General features: G+C 36.7%; 3 protein-coding genes across 4 annotated transcripts; 2 read left to right on the forward strand and 1 right to left on the reverse strand.

The window, feature by feature from the left end:
• The first annotated feature begins 1,568 nt into the window (after positions 1 to 1,568).
• On the forward strand, positions 1,569 to 2,292 carry LOC113285997 (heavy metal-associated isoprenylated plant protein 43-like). The gene is made up of 2 exons (XM_026534726.1): positions 1,569 to 1,671; positions 1,760 to 2,292. Exons 1-2 carry the CDS (start codon positions 1,587 to 1,589, stop codon positions 2,182 to 2,184), a joined length of 510 nt encoding a protein of 169 aa, XP_026390511.1. The 5' UTR covers positions 1,569 to 1,586; the 3' UTR covers positions 2,185 to 2,292.
• LOC113285996 (bifunctional dihydrofolate reductase-thymidylate synthase 1-like) lies at positions 2,225 to 7,208 on the reverse strand. Its single transcript, XM_026534725.1, has 10 exons — positions 7,069 to 7,208; positions 6,393 to 6,827; positions 5,916 to 6,303; positions 5,731 to 5,775; positions 5,581 to 5,646; positions 3,281 to 3,342; positions 2,960 to 3,200; positions 2,746 to 2,869; positions 2,538 to 2,644; positions 2,225 to 2,441 (listed from the first exon to the last, which is right to left on the reverse strand). Exons 2-10 carry the CDS (start codon positions 6,794 to 6,796, stop codon positions 2,331 to 2,333), a joined length of 1,548 nt encoding a protein of 515 aa, XP_026390510.1. The 5' UTR covers positions 6,797 to 6,827; positions 7,069 to 7,208; the 3' UTR covers positions 2,225 to 2,330.
• Positions 7,209 to 16,000: 8,792 nt separating this feature from the next.
• LOC113288684 (phosphatidylinositol/phosphatidylcholine transfer protein SFH10-like) lies at positions 16,001 to 19,688 on the forward strand. 2 transcript variants are annotated; one of them, XM_026537803.1, is made up of 14 exons: positions 16,001 to 16,155; positions 16,271 to 16,406; positions 16,498 to 16,750; positions 16,856 to 16,955; positions 17,044 to 17,310; positions 17,410 to 17,487; positions 17,584 to 17,685; positions 17,773 to 17,822; positions 17,917 to 18,019; positions 18,133 to 18,225; positions 18,307 to 18,417; positions 18,822 to 19,016; positions 19,108 to 19,182; positions 19,280 to 19,688. In XM_026537803.1, exons 2-14 carry the CDS (start codon positions 16,373 to 16,375, stop codon positions 19,289 to 19,291), a joined length of 1,473 nt encoding a protein of 490 aa, XP_026393588.1. In that variant the 5' UTR covers positions 16,001 to 16,155; positions 16,271 to 16,372; the 3' UTR covers positions 19,292 to 19,688. The 2 variants fall into 2 exon arrangements, with proteins under 2 accessions (XP_026393588.1, XP_026393587.1); XM_026537802.1 differs by having other exon boundaries at positions 19,298 to 19,688.
• The last annotated feature ends 16 nt before the right edge of the window (positions 19,689 to 19,704 follow it).

A 19,704-nucleotide genomic window follows, 5' to 3' on the forward strand; every position in this document is an offset into this window, starting at 1 on the left:
CTCTTATCTATTTTTTATGTCAGAGTGAAATCCTGGGAGTTAAAACTTAAAAGTACAAAACCTAGTACCTGATTCTCATACAATGGAGCTTCTCTAATGCTGACATCCAAGCTAATGAAACAGTGATTACCAGCTAATCTTAGCAGTTGGTTTATTTACCAGCTAATCTTAGTGGTAAGAAATTTTAGAGACCTGCATTATATTTTAGAGACATGCATTATACTGCATCAAGTGTGCATATACATGAATTTTCTGTGGCAATGTGTCTCATTTTTCGCGGCATTAGCTAGTTTTGGGTCACTGATAGTGTGGTTTGACAATTACTAAGCATTTGGGGTTGCTTTATGGTGGTTTCCTTGAACTAATTACACTGAACAGCTTGTCAAATTTATTAGTTCTTCCTGTGGTTCCCATTGTAAAGTTAACAACAAACGACTACTCGATCGATACTGGACTAGGTTACCCTTCACATCTGGACAGCGATCGATTCATGACAACGCTCACACGAGGATTTATACGAATAAAATAAGATGGATTAATCATGAACACCAAGGAAGATAAAGACTTTGGACCAGTGGGGTATGATAATTTGCAATTGTCTCCACAGAAAGCATATGATATGAACATAAAGATCACAATGATCGCGCTAGGTAGACGTTATATGCAACGCGACAACTTGAGCCTTTATTCGACAGCTTAAATCAAAATAAAGAATTCGTTCGCAGGTGTCAATATCGTCTAGAGTTCAAGGTTGCATCAAATTTAATTCGCTAAAAGTGAGTTTTGTAGGGATTGTTTCAAGTTCATCCTTGGTTCCAACATGTTGGTTATTCATACACAACTGACCTACAAGGCAAACACTTCACTTTCTTGTCAACCTTTGTTCAACAGTTTGGTTTTCATTTGCAACTGACCTACATAAAGCATACCATTCGCTTTATTGCCAACAATGGTTCAACATGTTTGTTCATTTACAAGAACAACCACTTTGCAGAGACCTTTTAACATTGATTATGACAGCCAACCCAAATTCCAACTTCACCAAAAAAAAAGGAAAAAATTATTTGGTCTTAAAGCTTCAAGATTTGCATATTGGTCTTTTCAGCCGTTTTGGATGGCAAACAAGTAGTGCAGCATTATGCAGTTTGGGTTTGGGATATTTTTCTTCTTATTTTTTATCTAGTTCTGCAGTTGGGATTATTGGTTAACTACTTGGAATAACTGGTGCACCATACTTCGCATGAGTGTGACTCCAGCCTTCAGGGTTGTTGAGTTGCTAATTGGAACATTGTTTGTATATTTTGGGCCTACATTCTGTTTTCTAGTGACCGGTCCATAACAAAAATAGAAATCAAAACACAAAATTTGTTGCACCCAAAATAAAAATAAATGAGACAACTGAAAAGACAGAAAACGGTCTAGATTTCAGTAACTGAAAGTAATAATTCCCTAATCACAATTATTGACTGTTGAGGAAGGCGAACAACCAAATGATGAAACCTTTAATATATAAAGTCATTATAATTCCCAATCTGAATAGTTTCATCTGGAATTGAGCAACAGGAAGACCAACAACTTCAATCTCAATGGTGCAAAGGACTGTTTTGAAGATAGATTTCTCATGTCCAAAATGCAGGAAAAAGGTACTCAAGGCTGTCACTGGATTACAAGGTAAATTATATGATGTGATTTCAGTTTACCCGCGTATTGATTTAAACACGCATCCTTACAGTATTCTTAATTGTGTTTATGTTCTTAGGTGTTGATAAGATTGAAATAGATGCAGCAAAGAGTACATTAACAGTCACAGGCGATGCAGATCCTTACAAAATAGTAGTTCGTGCAAGGAAAAGTGTAAGAGCTGCAGAAATCGTGAGCATTGGAGCTCCACCACCCCCACCAAAACCAAATGATGGAAAAAAGCCTGCGGATGACAAAAAAACTGGTGCTGGTGGTGACAAAAAATCTGGTGGCGATGGTGTCAAAAAAGCTGATGCAGATAAGAAGGCTGACAACAAGAAGCCTAATAATGATGGGAAGAAGCTCCAACAAAAGAATACATCCATGATGGTATATGAAGGTTATTACCCTCCGCCGCCTATACCTCAGCCTCAGCCATACAATATGTATGTTCAAGTAGTTGATCCCGCTTATGAACCCGTCTCGCCATGCTCCATTATGTGACATATAATGTTCTTCTTAGATATTTTAAACAACACAACTATGAGGCTAAAGAGATTCAGCTTATTATTTCATCTTAATAAAGTATTGAGTCATAATTTCTTTCAATTTAGATTTGCCATATTGAATCATTCAAAGAATACAGAATACTAAATTGCCATTTTCATTTCTGTTCTCTCATGTGGATCATAACCCGAAAGCTTGAGATCAGACAACACAATGGAATCTATATCCTTCTTCTGTGGATTGATCTTTAATACCTGCATTGAAATTTTGAAGATTAACTTAACATTGACAATGACAAAAAGAAAAAAAATGACTGATAATAAAACTCCTTGTCTATTCAGTTTACTCACTGGGAAGGGTTTAGGAAGTTTCTGAAGCTGAAGTTGTAGAGGTTTGATGTGATTATTGTAAATATGAGCATCCCCAATCACATGAATGAAATCACCAGGAACAAGATCTGTGCACAAAAGCAAAATAACAAGTTTTGCGTTAAAAAAGAAAGATAGGCACAAGCTTTTAAATTCAATCTGGTTTAGAGGATCTGTATAAAAGGCTTACCGCAAACATGAGCAATTATGCATGTCAAGAGAGCATAAGAAGCAATATTGAATGGCACACCAAGACCCATGTCGGCAGAACGTTGATACATTTGGCAGGATAGCTCTCCATTAGCTACATAGAACTACCCAGAAAGCCGAAGACAATTTGAATTATCCTTGAAGGGTAATAGATATTAAAAATTAGAAAAATGAATAACTGGTAATGCGCTAACCTGTGCAAACATGTGGCATGGTGGAAGTGCCATTAATTTGAGATCCGATGGATTCCAAGCCGACAAAATAATCCTCCTATCATCAGGCTTAGTCTTTATCTTCTTAATCACATCTAACAACTGATCAAAACCTTGCCCAGTGTAGTCAGCATGCATGTTAGTGTACTTTGCACCAAAGTGTCTCCATTGGAACCCATATACGGGTCCTAAATCACCCTCTTCCCTCTCTTGTAATCCAAAACTGAGAATACAAAAACAAAGCAATTAGATTTGAATGACCAATTAAGCTAGTTCATATTGTCAGATAGTTCAAGTAGTTGCCTGTCGAGGTAATCTCTGGTTGCATTCCCATCCCAAATGCGAATCCCCTTTTCCTGTAATTTCTGTCAACACAGATGCATGAAACATTAGTTGAATCCTGTTCCACTCAAAACATCTGCATAAAACAAAATTTAACTCTTTACTGAAACAAATAAACTTGTCCAGGACAAGTCCCGAATCAACCACGCCCGTAAAGCTTGTTGCTGAGAGAAGAAGAGGTGAAATTCCTGAACAACCGGAGGTAGGAGAAAGAGAAAATCAAAGAAATGTAATTCCAATTGGAACTCAGCGTGCACAAGAGCAGAACAATGATATTGATTACGATAGAGTGAGTATTCATACTGCACGTACAAATTCTACCGAAGAAGAGGTACAAAGAACTGGAGATGCAGGAAGGATTGAAGGAAATGAAGAGAATATGACAATTGCATAACTTAGACAAAGATTGATTGCAGAACGGCGGAGAGAGGAGGAAGAGCGTGCGAACTTGATACGTCAGAATGATGATTTAAGAGAAGAGAATCTCAGATTGCAAGAATATAGATCAAGAAGTGCTACGCGATCAAGGTCAAGGACAAGCAGAAGTTCATCAAGACAAAGTCAATCTATTCGAAGAGATGCTAGGCGAGAGCAACCTTTGGGTAATATCGAGGAGAACTTACAAGTAGATGATAATCTACAAGATCAACGCGATGAAAGACGCATAGATTATGACCGATACGAGCAACCGCACGAACATCGCCGACAAGAAGGTCAAAGGAACAAAAGAACGTCAAAATACAGGCGAACATCATCGCACACACTATGAATCAGATAATGATGAAGAAAATGATCCAGAACAAGGGAGAATTCTATTGCATGGTTGAGAAAATACGGAACAATTCATTTCGCACCTCATAGGAATAAGAAGTCCCTAATCCTGCTGCGCGACGAGCATATTCCAAAGCTATTCTAATAGAATCACCGCTCAGTTGAAATATTCCCCGTGCGAATCGATCATCGGCCAGAATTTCGTAGAATAAGGGGATTTCTGGATAATACAATGGGATAGGAAGATTATTCAGAAGTTGTCCTAATGAAATGATGATTTTCTGATCAGTCCATTGTTCGAAATTAATTAATTCAAGGTTGAGTTTGGATGAATAATTAGATTCCGGAGGAAGAGAATGTGAATAGCCTATTGCGCTGAGTTCTCCTTTTAATCTGATGAATTCTGTTTCCATCTTTTTACCAGCTGGAGCCATTATAAGAATGGGAATGACAGGTATATAAGTAAAAAAAAATTGATCAAGATCAAATCAGTGAAATTAAGATTAAGCTACAAAGAAAAGAGGGTGAAACGCGGAGAATGATAAAGGAGATAGGGAAGAGGTAATAGGCTATAAGAAAGATAGTGATACGAAAAGAGAAAATTGGAGTAACATATGAAAAGAAAGAAGAAGTAAAAAGAAGAAAGAAGAAGACGAAGGAAGATATATAGGAAAAATTTACTCTCGTTTTCCGAGATTTATCTCATTTAACCCGAAGAATGAACGGATAGAAAGAAGCGGTTATAAGAACGTGTCAGATAACAAGTGGTCAAGAAGACACGCGTAAATTAGGAAAGCTTAAATTCCGGATGTGTGTCGGCAAGACAAAATATGAGAAGATGAGCATGTGCGATATTATAGGATGGAGATTTCTCATATCGCTCACTTTATAAAGAGAACGACATGAGAAGAGGCAAAATGTAGGAGTGAAATATCGCGCATTCATTATTTATGCGAAGTAAAGGTCATCTAATATAAGCGATGACCATTGTTCATGACTAAATCGAGATGACGTACTTAATGATGTCAGCCCAGTCACGGGAAAAATGTGAAGATCTGTATGAAGTGTTAAAGTATGCGAAGTTGAGCAAATGTACATGAATGATTGTGACGCACAGTGATTCCGAAAATAGGGGATCTGGTAGCTGTCATCCACTATGTAAACATCTATATAAAGAAGAGAGTAACCATGTAAAGGAGAGATCTTTAGAGTGTGTTAGACAAGAAATTAGAAGAGAGAAAGTTTATTTGGATAGCAAGTTAGGTCTTTGTATTATCTAGTATCCAACTTGAGATCTTAATGAATAAATGAAGGATTTTCACCATAATTTCTTAGAGTATTGTTTAGATTCTTGTATGGATGTGGTTGTAGGATTTCCTGCAACTACAAATATGGTCACCGCAGTGCATATTACAACATTTCACATGCTTCATGATCCATACAGTCATTTACAAACAACTGAATAATTTCACAGGGATATATGGTAATACCTTTGCATTTGTTGAACCGCTGATGAACCACAAAAGTTCTTCAACAACGCCTCGCCAAAATATTCTCTGTCCAAACAAAAGGTGTCATATATTCCCAGAAATTCCGACTAGCACCAATTGAAGTCAGGTGCACAAAGGGGAAAGTAATACCTTAGTCGTCAGAAGTGGGAAAGTTTTCCGCAGATTAAATCGCATCTAGTGTAAAAGGACAGGAGAACAACAAAAGCTAAATTAGAATGCATACATATTGTATCTGCACATAATATCATATGAAATGTTGAAATGTTATACAGCTTTATCTCTGTTGTACTAGACGACTGATTCTGGTAATATACCTGGCAACCAAACTTCGACAGTGTTCCAGTCCCAGTCCTGTCTTCTTTTGGGGTACCATGATGTGAAATGATATCTTTAACCAAACGGAGGTACAAGAGCTCCTCGTGTCTTTCAAAAATCATTTTGGGTAGAAATGACAAGTTTTCAGAATCAAGTTTACTTTCAACATCCACCTTATTGTTTACAGCATTAGACTCCACTGCAGATGTCTTGACACGGACGTATGTCACAAAAGTATACCTCATGTTATTTTCTACAATTGGAGAAGATGAATACCAAGGTTGAAATTGTGACAAATCAACCGGAGGAATGAAGACGTCGCAGTCAATGTCAGCATCAATTTCAGTTATGTGGACAGCATCACAACTGGGTGCATTCAGTTCATCCCTGCACTCGAAAACATCACCATTATTGGTATACAGAATCAAAAGAGAATCTTGCATTGAGACGATAAGCAAAACAGAAGAAGTACTCACTTTAAAATCTCGCCACCTCCTATAACAAACACCTTTTCAATTGACAAGCAATAAGGAGATGTCGCTAACAATTCCAAAGCCGAAACCAAGCTACCGCAGATTATAACATTCTCAGTACTACTGATTCCAGTGTCAAAACTCTCAGAACGAGTTAACACAACATTCAAACGACCAAATTGTGGTCGATCTTTAACAGGAACTGTTTCCCATGACTTCCTACCCATTATAACTGCATTCATTTTTGAAGAATCCGCAGTTGCGGTGGTCACATCATCGTAGAATTTTGCATCAGTAGGTAAATTCCATGGTAAATTCCCATCTTTACTAATGCCCAATGTTCGAGTTGCAGCAACAACAACTTCATATGTCCTTTTTGGACTAGCGTTCCCATTGGAAAGGTCCATGAAATTGAATCCAAATATCGCTTCACAAAACCTGAAGAAGGTCAAAAAATTAACTATGAATTTAAGAGTACCTGATAAATATGCTTAAGAAATTATGCTGCATTTGTAAGAGAATTTAACAACTAGAGATGATTTCAGAAACTAAGAAATGTCTGTTTGAAGTATTCATTTGCAAATTCCAGGAATAGAGTAAAATTCATCAGAGAATGAGATTTATGAGCTTAATGAGACTGACTACATGATCAACAAAAAGAGGATGATGATCTACGGACCTATTGAGCGGACGAAATGCTGCGCCAAATCGAAGTAAGTGTCCACAAGTTTTTTGCTTGATTCAGCTTCACTCTTGGCCTGTTTGAAGTTTCTAGTGCGTTCATCAAAAGCTTCACCATCTATAATGCTTAATAGTGATTGGGTATCCACTCTGTTCACTTAACTGATTCAGCACACACTACAGAAAAAAATATGACCAACTTGGGAATAACAACAAAAAAAACCGCGAATATTTAATCTGAGTTGTCTTGGATCAGCCTAGCACTCCAGCAAGCATTTAACCTGCCCCATAAAAGTCTCGACTCTTGAGTCTTGCCACTTGCACCATACAATTACTAAACAATTGACTGAGCCTTTTTATATTATTGAAGCTTTGGAAGTAGATAAATCAAATACCATGCAAATACCAACTAGAATGGCATTCGATATCTCTACTCATTTGATGCAAGGGTTGCTAACCCCCTAGGTTAGCTCTTTCGAATGAATCTTTTACTTGCAAAAAAAAAAAAACTGAGCCATTCAAGTATTATGTCAAGGTTGCTTCAAAATTAGTTAATAAAATAGTGACTCTGTTATTTTATTTTATTTTTGGTAACATTCGATTATTAAATGATGCAAATATCACTGCAAATACCAAATTATGCCAATAAGGATTGTGAAATTGGGTAAGGAAAGGACGATTAGGATAGGTCACGATGCTTGGGTTATTAACCAGATTTTCTTGTAAAAGGAGAAGATAGAGAACAAGAGACAAAGTAGAGGGGAAGAGAGAAAGAAATTCTTGTTCATATGTATGTTTACAATGGTTTGGGACTCTATTTATAGAGTTTACATACTTGGTGCCTAAGTAATGGGTCCAATTAAAGTGAGAATCTACCTAATAAACTTCCGTTTATAACAGATTTGAGTTATTAGAAAATTGGTTGTGTGTTGTAACTTGGGTCATGAGAAATATGATTTTGCGTTCCAGTGGAAAATGTTAATTTATAACCGCAGATTTTGGATCATGGAGAAAATTTTATGCCATTTAGCAAAGCTAAGATCACGTGGTAAAAAAGAAATTTTGCAAAATTTTGTCATGTGGATTGTGGGACAGAGTTTTGGGTAATTGTGCAGATTTTGGAGAACAATCAAAAGTTTTCAACAATGGGGCTGATTTTTGCGGACCAGACAATTATGAGATGAGGTGCGGTTTTTTGGCCTCGTATAGAATACAAAATTCAGAATGTGAATTTTGGGTTGCACGACAAATATTTTGTTAACGAACTAGAAATTAGGGTTACTGACAAAAATTAAGACACATTACACATACGATAAGTACATAATATGAAGTAATTTACTAACATTTTAGATGCTTCATTTGGTAGTTCTCATGTAAAATTCTCTAGCACTGTTTTTCAGCTTTATAAGTGCTTTTGATACGAATGGATAAAGGAAGAGAAGAGGTTACTCTAGGTTCAAGAAAAACTTGTAACAGAATAAACTACCCAAGTTGAAGACTCAAGACTCAAAATGAGGTTTGACCACATCAATACCCCTCTGAACCCTCTTCTGAACTCCAAATTTTGCATACCACACAGATTCCTACTATTTTGAAACTACTCATGTACAAAGATAATTTTCGATGGTAAATTGGTTTGGTAGATAGCTAGTTACCAGTTCAAATATGTTTTTGTGGAGTTGCAGAATATCTAAACTCGAACCAATATTCCATCCCGCTAATTTTTCAAACTTGTTTTTTGGTTTTCGATATATGTCAGGCTCAGACAAGTTCTATGTTCGTTACTTGTCCAAATCACGATATTTTTCCCATGTTCCACCTGCTGAACGATCGCATGCTCGCATAGTGTTCGTATACTAATAATTTGTAGTATCATCGAGTAAACAATTGAAACAACGAGATATATATTATTAAATGGAAGAAATTTTTCGAATTATGAATTATAAATTGGCGAAGCATGGTCATATAAGGATTTGAAAATCTATTCTCGTCAAGGTTGTATAAAGTGGTGTTTGTTACTTAAAATATGACCCATATAAAGCATGACACTGAGGATCTAGGGTTTTACATAGGTACTTGAGAACTTTCTTTATTGTAAATGTTGGGTTTACCTTATTCTTCTTTCATATCTTATTTAGGATTATTAAGAAATTCATGTTTAGCTAATTTTTCTATTGAGTGTGGACGTAGTCTGAAGTTATCACCCTCTTATGACTGTTGCTAGTTGTCTCACATTTCAATCATGTATTTTTTTTTGGATGATTTCTGGCAAGGATACATAATGATTAATGACCATTGATTATATTAATGTTTTAAGTTACAAATTGGATAGGATTGATAACTTATCTATTGTTTGGCTAGGATTCTTAGTCGATTATGTCAGAAACCTTAGCAACAAGTTTCACCTTGTGATAGTATTGGTGTGTTGCCAACGAAATCATAACTATATTAATTAAAGCATGGCCTTGGTTTAATATAGTGAGCTTATGAGTTTTATTTCCTTGAATCGTTCATTTCAAAAAATCTTACGACTTTCGTTAAACTGTGTATTAGTGGTAATTGCACTATGTTGAAAGTAATTTGTGTACTAGAAGTTGTGATGCGTGATGATTCAAGAAAACGTGACTAAGTATGCTTGGAGATTGGAGTGTTTTAGAACTATGAGAGATTATTTAATATTGATTTTTTAATGAACAACATGTGTACCGGCGGAAGATGAAGCAATTGACCAATTTTCTCACTTGATGTCCTTACTCTTTTCACCTTTATTTAATCTTCACTCCATAAAAACTTCATAACATTTACTTTGAAAAGAACTACACCATTATTTTTATCATAAAATGGGCTATATAGCCAAAATTGTGTGTTTTCTGGACTAAATGGACAGTTAGGATTCAGCCTGGGTCAAATGGACAGAGAAATCTTTTTAATTGAAACTGACCCAATTACCCCTCTCCAGATCTCCACCATTTCCATTCTTTCTTCTTATGCTCTCGATCTTCTGTTTCTCCACCACCACCGTTTCATTCATGGTTGCTGTTATTTCTGTGAGATCGAGAATTGAGAGATTTGATGGGCAGAGAAGATGGTGGTCGACGTGATGGGTATGATGGCTAAGATCGAGAATCAGTAATGGGTTGACTCGAATTTGGATTATGAAATTGAGAGTTGCAGTGAATGAATGAAGTTAGGGTTTGCTTCTTCGGGTAAATCAGATGAAGAAATTGTGAATTGATAAGGGTTTCCGAAGATAGAGAGGATGAAATTAAGATGGGTTCGATTTGTGAATCCTTGATCTGAGAGCTTCCACAATTAAATTGATTCGAGACTGTGTAGTTGATGGGTTTAATGGCCGATTGAGTTCAAGAAGATGAAGTTGCAGAAATTGATATGGGACTGAACTTAGTTACAGCAATGGAAGATTGAGAAGCAGATGGGATAAAAGGAGGAGCAGCAGATGTTGCTGTTGAATCTGAAACGAAATTGTAATGGTTTTGAGGTTGGATCTGTGATGGCTTGCAGTGAGGTTATGAACTTGAAATTCAGGTTTGACTCAACAGAGGAAACGGGGGTTTGAAGCTGCTTCCGATTGAATGCAATGGTGGTGCTGAGCATTAAAAATTTTCTTCCATCAATTTCACTGGTAAGTTTCTTGATCCTATTGGTTTAACTTTTGTAAAATCCATTTTAAAATTCATTGAATTTTGTTTGTATGTAATTAGTTTCATCTGGGTTAAGCTTGTGTAAAATCTGGATTGACGTGAAATTGCTTTTATCCATTTTATACTAGGATGAAACCAGTATCATCCTGTTTTGGATTGACCTGAAATTATTTTCATCCATTTTATACTAGGATGAAACCAGTATCATCCTGTTTTGGATTGACCTGAAATTATTTTCATCCATGTTATACTGGGATGAAACCAGTATCATCCTGTTTTGGATTGACCTAAAAAAAATTTCATCCATGTTATACTAGGATGAAACTGGTTTCATCTAGTTATAGTCTGTGATATAATTATGTTTTCGTCAAAATACTCAAGATGAAAACTAGTTTCATATAATTTATTCATTGATATACCATTTTCGTCAGAATACTCAACTAGAAACCAATTTCATCTAGTTGTAAACTTTCATATAGCTGTATTTTCGCCAAATGTGCAGGATGAAACCATTTCCATATAATTTACATATTGATATACCTTAATTTCGTAAGAATACTCAGGATGAAACCAATTTCATCTAGTTGTAAACTATAATATAATTGTTTTTTTGTCAAAATATGCAGGATGAAAACTAATTTCATCTAGTTATAGACTATGATATAATTGTATTTTCATCGGAATATGCTGGATGAAATCAGTTTCATCTCGTTTTGAAGGTGCGGCTGCAGGATTGGACCGAGCTTGGTTGCAGTTGAAACTGAGACTAAGAAGATGTTGTTCTTGCTGATAAACAGATGAATTCGAGGTTGAGTTGTTGTTGCTGGAAGATTATGATGATGAATTAAGAACAGGTTTGGTTCAGATTCAATGAAGATGGGTTTCTGAAATTTGTTGTCTTGATGTTGCTATTGAACTACAGGTCTGGATTGTTAAGAATCTGTATTGATGTGGCTGGCTCTTGAACACAGTGAAGATGGTGATGGAGTTGATGCAGGTTGGCTTGGGCTGTAAACTGGTGGTATTGAGGTTCAGGTGGGATTTGAACTGAGTTTGTTGGTAATGATGTCAAGAACAAGGAGTAGTAGTGGCTGCAGTTTTGTGAAGTTTCAGTGGTGGTTAAAATGGGTTTTGAATCTGCAATGGAAATGTGATATAGCAGGTGAACAAGAAATGTTCCGCAGCTAATGGTCTGAACGGAGTTGTAATGGCTGATTATGAAGTTGACGCTGTAAATGAATGTGCTATCGAATGCAGTGTCTAGAGTTGTGTGAGATTTGGACAGAAATGGAGTAAATGGGATTCTATGTGTTGATGGATGAAGATTGCGTATGAATTGCAGGCCAAGCATTGGAGCTGGAGCATGAAAGATGAATGTTAGGAGATATTGCAGAGATTTGAGCAGAGATTGACAAGAAGATGCAGGTACAGGCAATGGCAGGTTGTTATGATAATACATGGACTGAGATTGCAGTTGTTGGCCAGAGAAGATGATGGTGTTTACTGTGAAGCTGAACTGAGGAAATTGAAGGAAATGTGTAAATGAAATGCAGCTGGTAGCTATAATAAAGAAGCTGGTGATACTGAGATAGCAGGCAAGAAGCTACAAATGGGTCTCTGGAATTGGCAGTTGTGATGATGTTGTCGCAGAATGAGAAGGTTTCAGTACATCTGCAAATGGATAATGGTTCGAGCCTGAGAACCGGTGATATAAGGTGGTGCAGAACAAGGATTTTCTTCTTATTCTTGGTGTCTAGTGGAGTTATGGCAGCTGGAGTTACAGGGGATTGAAGATTAAATGGTTATGATGTTGTTGATTACAAGGAATGCAGTCGTGTGTGAAGATGTTGTTTACAAGAGACCAAGTTCAGTTTGAAAGACAAGCTAGAAGACTAGATTTTGGTCAAGTTTTTATGTAATCAGTCAGGCAAAGGAACTGGCGCTTTTCCATGGTTCAATGGTCGCGTTTGGCAGTTAAGGGGTATTTTAAGTGATTGATATTTTTTTGTTTTTATTTTCCTGGGTCAAATATCCTTTTTGGCCAAATGAACAGTATTTTTCTGTTTAATGTCCATATAAACAGTATCTAAACCTAGCAGTCTGTTTCACCCAAAAAATGTTTGTTTTGGTCTTTTCGACCAATTTTGTGTATTTTTATCTATATTGAACATAATATATTATACTCTTCGAAATTAATGTTATCGAGCATTAGTATTCATTTATAGGAATGCACCCTATTTAAGTAAAAAATTCAGGTCACATATCAAAGTTGGGACACAATGGTAGATATTGAGTTTTGATACAAGTTTGTATGACGTGAGTGGTTTTTCGGATCACCATACAAACTTTTCCCTAATGAGTAAATTTGGGTCAGTGCATGACATATTTCAGGTTTCATCGGTATATACTTGGGGTCGATGTAGAAACTTTGTGTAATAATAGGTTTTGCTTTACAATGAAATTTTTTTGGTTGGGTGCATATTTCATGGAGCTAGACAGATTTTGGGTCATTGCCTAGAAATGGCGAATTGAGTCCCTTAGCAATTTATGAGTCATTAGAGTATATTTAGCGTCACGATGTATATTTTTAGGCACATTATACAATTTAGGTCATGATTCACAATGCTAATTTTACTTCTAATAGTAAATTTTTAGGCTACGAGACAAATTTTTTATCACCAGTAGACATGGGGAAGCAGGTTTATTTTTCGGTCACGAAACAATGGGCGAGTCATTGAGAAAATTTAGGATCAACATGTATATTTTCAATGAGAATGACTGATTTATAAATTTATAGTGCAGATTCTATATCACAAGGGTAATCGAGAAAATTTTGGGTAAGTGAAAAATTCAAATAACGGAGTAAATTTTGGGTGAATGAGAAAATTTGGTGTCATGAGGCACATTTTGTTTGGAATTAGACGGGATCATGTAGCTATTGAATCCATGAGTAAAGTTTGTGTTTTGGCGGCAGACGGTCATGTTGAAAACCAATTTTTAGGTAGCTGAGTCGGATTTTACGATATAATGATAATTTTTTTAGTTTGGATACATATCTTAAATTACGAAGTAGATTCTGTATACCATGTCGATCATCATATGATTTTGATCCGAGGTAGTTGGGGAGAAATTACGGGTCTTACCTATTAACTTCTGTACATACCTCAATGGAACCTCTGTACTTACGTATACGAAAAAAAAAAAAAAAAAAGTTATGCTATCACGTTCTATTAAACTACTGTGCCTGGATTTTGGAATTTGCTTAATATTTGTAATTTATTTTCTGGAATAATTGAAAACTTCATCCTTTGTCTATTTGCAAATGCATAGGCATCAATTGTATTGGAGCTGGAGCGAAACAATTTGGAGTGAGTCGTGTCCAAAGGATATACTCGGAACGTGGTGTAAAGGGAAATATTTCTGGAATCCGCACCAAGTAAAGTCATCTGTATATCTAGAATTGTTTTTATCAAGTAGGTGCAAAGGTCTTTCACCGATTTCTCTGCTCTATTTATTGACCCCTTGGACTAATCAATCTTGGGTACTTTACATAAACGCAATATGCAATGTGCTTGGCATTTTGTTAACTTAGTTCTATAACAGTTCTACTCTTAATTTTACGGAAGAAGAAACAAAAATAAATATGGTGCAAGAAAAAAGTCCTAAATCAAAAATGCATCCGGACAGGACGAGGCGAAGCCGACCACACCAAATCAAACCGGGACGAGGCGAGGCGGGACGAAGCTTTACCAAATCAAGAACATGGTAAAGAAAAAGATGCCCGATGCGTAACACACTTGGTATCATCAGATATAGTGTACAAGACATTTTTCTTTATGGCAGATAAATGAAGTATTCTTCATTCTATCTATTTTGGCGATGAAATATAGCATAAAACAAATAACATGTTTTATAAATGCAGATGAATTGTTAGTCGTCTTTAATACCAAACACTTGGATTTCTCACTTTTTTACATTTCTTATTCTGCTTAATTGTATATGTACAAAGCCACACCAGATTCAACGTTTAGCGCATCGCGGGGACTCACCAAATTCAAGGTTTACTGCATGAAAATCATGCGACACCAAAATTAAAAATTCATCAGGACGAGGCAAGGTGAAGCCACACGACACCAAATCAAATCGAGACGAGGCGAAGCGGAGCTTTACCGAATAAAAATATGGTTAAAAAAAAGATGCGTGATGCATATCAGACATGGACCAAATAACGGTGGATGGTATCTAGTTCCGTATGATTATATTCGTTAAATACCCCTATATTTTCTATTCGTTTTAAAACAAACCCTTTGAACGGAGAGAGAGGTCAGACACACGAGTAATGGAGACATCAACAGCAACAAGACAACAGATCTTCGAAATTTATTCCTCTTCCAACGCTCGAATTTATTCATTAGGATTTCCCTAATTTTCTATGTTCTAATCTTATTGAATGATCTAAGAATTGTTTTGTTCTTGAAACTTTGTTGTTTATATTTCCCATGACTGATTAATACCCTTTCCTCAAAGAAAAATATAGCAGTCGCTAATGCATGATTCTTTTGATTTCCCTTTAGCGAGAAATATTTCACTCTCCATGGACTGAGATTCCCAATTGGGCAAAATAAATGATGCTTTTATCAGTGGAGTTAGAAAGAGGTGAGGAAGTAATGAACCTAACTGTAAATATTAGAGGGAAACAAGTGGTGTAAGAATTGGCAGCTTAAGCCAATTAATACCCACGGTGCACAATTTACTTGACTACCTCATCTTTTCTGTTTAGATCTCTGATAAGAGATCAGAATTTCTCTCTTAATAGCATATATGATCACCAAATGAGATTAAGTTTGCATGACGACCAAATGAGAATTTATTGTATCGATGACTCTTAATAGCATATAGGGTCACAGGGAAAATTTGTATCGATGATTCTTCTTACACCCGTTTTGGAGTAGCATTTACAGATCCATGGAGAGGACTAATTAACAATTAAGTCGTAATTCGCATAAGATATTGAAAATAATAAAATACCGTAAAATCTGGATCCCTCATCTGTGGATCTCTATTACCCGCGAGTTTATGACAGCACGACTCTATCCAAAGAGATGCCAAAAGAACAAGTCCCATAAAATAAAATAAAAAAGTCGTTGAAGATGAGATCTTGAAACAGAAGGGGAAAAAAACAACCCATGGCTGAGAATAATCAGGCAAAAATTAATCAAAAAAATCCTCTTTTATTCTCTCTAATATTATCTGTAATCGTCAACTGATTTTCTTTATGTTGCAAACCTCACGTTGGCAGTCGTGTCTTCCTCACTGTCCATGACATATCCGTCTTATAAGGTCTTAATAAAAGCATTATTATTGGACCATTTCAACATTTTTCTTATCAATCCCACATTCTCTCTTTTTTGGTTCTCCGGAAGGTAAATCATTCAACAACAACAACCCCCTACACACAATCTAACCAAAAATAATTATTGTCTTGTTGTTGAATTTTAGTGTTTTTGTTGCATAACAATTTTGGGATGAAATATGCAGATTTTTTTTCAGAGACGGCTTTTGATCTGATATCTTGATGCGAGCCTCTTGATCTCCTGCTGCATTTGTCTTTCAACAGGAGAAAGCTCGCCAACAAGAATCATGACAGACCTCGAGCAATCTGCAAGACCTAGTGGTTAAGTTTCTGACTTTCGCACTTTTTTTTTTATGGATTCAATGAATTCAGAAAGACATATCTAAAATTGCTTTTGGTGTGCATGACACAGGTCTTGAACATGAGAATTCTGAGGATGAGAGAAAGACTAAAGTCGGAGCTCTGAAACAAAAGGCAATAAACGCATCGACAAAATTCAGAAATTCGTTGACAAAAAAGGGTAAGAGAAATAGCAGGGTTATGTCAGTATGCATTGAGGATGAACGTGACGCCGAGGAGCTACAAGCAGTCGATGCATTGCGTCAAGCACTTATCTTGGAAGAGTTGTTACCAGCAAAACATGATGATTACCATATGATGCTCAGGTAAAATCTTATATCATTGACTATGTGAATGGCGTAATTCAGATTGTACCTTCTGGAGCAGCACATGATTCTCGTGTTCTCTGATCATTTGATTTTGTTTTACAGATTTTTGAAAGCTAGGAAATTTGACATTGACAAAACAAAGCAAATGTGGTCTGACATGATTCAATGGAGAAAGGAATTTGGAGCCGACACAATACAGGAGGTGATATAACGTTTCTTTCTTAATTAGGAGCTACTTTGTTTGTTTTTTTCATTGGTTTTATATTTGCTGACACATTTTCTTGTTTTAGGACTTTGATTTTAAAGAACTGAATGAAGTCCTGAAACACTATCCCCAAGGGCACCATGGAGTTGATAAGGATGGACGGCCGGTTTACATTGAGAGACTGGGTCAAATTGATGCTAACAAGATGTTGCAAGTTACAACGTTAGATCGTTATATGAAATACCATGTACAGGAGTTCGAAAAGACCTTTAATCTCAAGTTTCCAGCTTGTTCAATTGCAGCAAAGAAGCACATTGACCAGAGCACAACCATTCTCGATGTGCACGGTGTGGTACGTGCACATTAATCACTCTCTTGGGTAGAAATTAGCTTAAACTGCCTACTTTTATTCCTCATGTCTAACAAGCATAACATGAACTGTGTGAGTCAGGGACTGACCAGTTTTAATAAAGCGGCAAGAGAGCTGCTTCAATGCCTTCAGAAGGTTGATGGTGATAATTACCCCGAGGTTCCTTTCTGTAACTCCTTACTAAACACTGGAAGCTGCCGTAATATTGGATTTCTGAAGGACTCCATGTTCTGACAAATTACTCTCATATTGTAGACATTGTGCCGCATGTACATCATCAACGCAGGATCCGGTTTTAGAATGTTATGGAACACCGTGAAAGGTTTCCTTGACCCTAAAACTACAGCTAAGATTAATGTAAGAAATTTTTGATTTTCCTCATACTGGACTACTGGATTTTAGCAAAGATATCCACTTTAACCAGTAAACTGTCTTACTTATCAGGTTCTTGGCAACAAGTACCAGAGCAAGTTGCTTGAAATTATCGATGCTAGGTAAGTTCAGTAAGCAATTTATAACCGGATAGATCATTTCCTGATAGCCATTATCATGAGTTCTTAAGAGTGTCTGCGTCCGTTTTTGCAACAGTGAGTTGCCAGAGTTCTTGGGAGGTACTTGTACTTGCGCTGATGTTGAGGGCGGTTGTATGCGTTCAGACAAGGGTCCATGGAATGACCCAGAAACATTGAAGGTTATCAGTTTGTTTCTTTCTTTCTCCGTCTTCTTTCTTCTTCTTTTCTCATCTTTTCCCGCTTTATGTACATCTAGTTTGGTATTAACTTAAAACTTATGCAATCAATCTAGCGCGTTCACAAAGGTTATGCCAACTGCACAAGGAACGTTGACACTGAGGCAGATGAGAAGGAAACTTACGATGTTGATGATGAGGTTATGAAGGTTAGCCTGATTCTCAAAGTTCAAATAAATATATTCGTGTGTATTCAGTATACTTACTCAATGATTATCTACAACTTGTAGGAATGCGATCCTCCAGAGGAGTTTGTTTCAGATACAGAACCTGAGCCAGAACCAGAGCCAGAAGTAGAGCCAGAACAGCCTCAGAAACTGCTCTCTCCTGTTCGTGAAGAAGTAAGAAGTCAAGCTACACTGAACACACAATGCACAATATAGTACTTAGGTTTGAGTTTATTGATCTGTAAAACTTAGGGGAATATGGGATATCTCAAAATGACGATAAAGAATGTCATGCTCACCTTTTCTTTTGACGAGAAAGAGCAAAGAAAATACAGTCATGTTTTGAGCAGGGCTACAATGACACCAGACTGCGCAAAAACTAACTGCCTACAAAGAGGACAGCTGCACTCCTGCAGCCTGTCGAGAAGAAAAACTAAAACACAAGCACAAACCACAAATAAACAGGAGTGTTGTTACCAACATACAGCATTCCAGTTATTTTACCGCGGAATTTTTTTGTCATTGATGTCTACCTGGATTCCATTCTTTATGTTTGATTTTGACACGATTTTCATCAGATACCACAAGGCTTGGAGGGAGCTGGTGTTTCCAGCACTGATTACTCTTCTGCAATGAAGCGCATGGCTGAATTGGAGGAGAAGGTTACTATTCTCACCACGAAACCTGAAGCCGCTCCTGTCAAGGAGGAAAAACTTGACAGTGCTGTGGTCCGCGTTGACGCTTTGGAGCAAGAGCTTTCGGCAACCAAAAAGGTAACTAACATAACATTCATTTTAGAAAAGTGAAGAAAGATATAACTGCACAGTCGGTGAATATGATTTAATTGTTCATGCTTGTGTGCAGGCTCTAGACGATGCCAAGGTCCGACAGGAGGAACTTATAGCCTATATCGATGAGAAAAAGAAGAGAAAAAAATGGGTACGTTATCAAGTCTCTTGCAATAGGAACAAGGACTTTAAAATCCGTCTTTTCTTCAGTATCATCTGAGGTACTTCTTTGTTCTTTGTTTTTCAAGTTTTTCCTGTAATTGCAGAGTATATTATGCTGCTGGTGAGGACAACCAAGACTGGAAAGAAGAAGTGGGAATCAAGTGTTTCTCCTCAGAATGCCATCCTCGCACAATCTGAGTTACCTTTAGATTTTGGTCATAAAGTAGTAGTTTGGCATTGTCATCAGAAGCAAGCATGTAAAGAAAAAACGGGTTTGACCATCGAAGTAGTTGAAGCTCTAATAATTGGTAAAGAGCAACAAGTGAACACTGGATATGTAAGCTCCAAGTGTTCAAGACCATCCTTTCGCGTTTGTTATGTATATGTGAAGCTCTAAGTTTTTAATATGTTTATACTTCTAATTCTTCTTGTCAGAGAGACGATCCCATTTTGTACATTACATATGGAAATATCATCCATTTTCTTGTAGGTTCATGTAATATCTTACACA

This window comes from Papaver somniferum, chromosome 6, assembly GCF_003573695.1.
Source record: "Papaver somniferum cultivar HN1 chromosome 6, ASM357369v1, whole genome shotgun sequence".
Classification (NCBI taxonomy): Eukaryota; Viridiplantae; Streptophyta; class Magnoliopsida; order Ranunculales; family Papaveraceae; genus Papaver; species Papaver somniferum.

Coding starts and splice junctions, on each gene's coding strand:
- LOC113288684 (XM_026537802.1), top strand. CDS start 16,373: ATGACAGACCTCGAGCAATCTGCAAGACCTAGTG. Junction 16,751..16,855: donor GATTACCATATGATGCTCAG/GTAAAATCTTAT, acceptor TTTGTTTTACAG/ATTTTTGAAAGCTAGGAAAT. Junction 17,311..17,409: donor TTCTCGATGTGCACGGTGTG/GTACGTGCACAT, acceptor TGTGTGAGTCAG/GGACTGACCAGTTTTAATAA.
- LOC113285996 (XM_026534725.1), bottom strand. CDS start 6,796: ATGGACCTTTCCAATGGGAACGCTAGTCCAAAAAGGACATATGAAGTT. Junction 2,645..2,745: donor CATAATTGCTCATGTTTGCG/GTAAGCCTTTTA, acceptor TTTTGTGCACAG/ATCTTGTTCCTGGTGATTTC. Junction 2,442..2,537: donor AACTTCCTAAACCCTTCCCA/GTGAGTAAACTG, acceptor ATTTCAATGCAG/GTATTAAAGATCAATCCACA.
- LOC113285997 (XM_026534726.1), top strand. CDS start 1,587: ATGGTGCAAAGGACTGTTTTGAAGATAGATTTCTCATGTCCAAAATGC. Junction 1,672..1,759: donor GGCTGTCACTGGATTACAAG/GTAAATTATATG, acceptor TTATGTTCTTAG/GTGTTGATAAGATTGAAATA.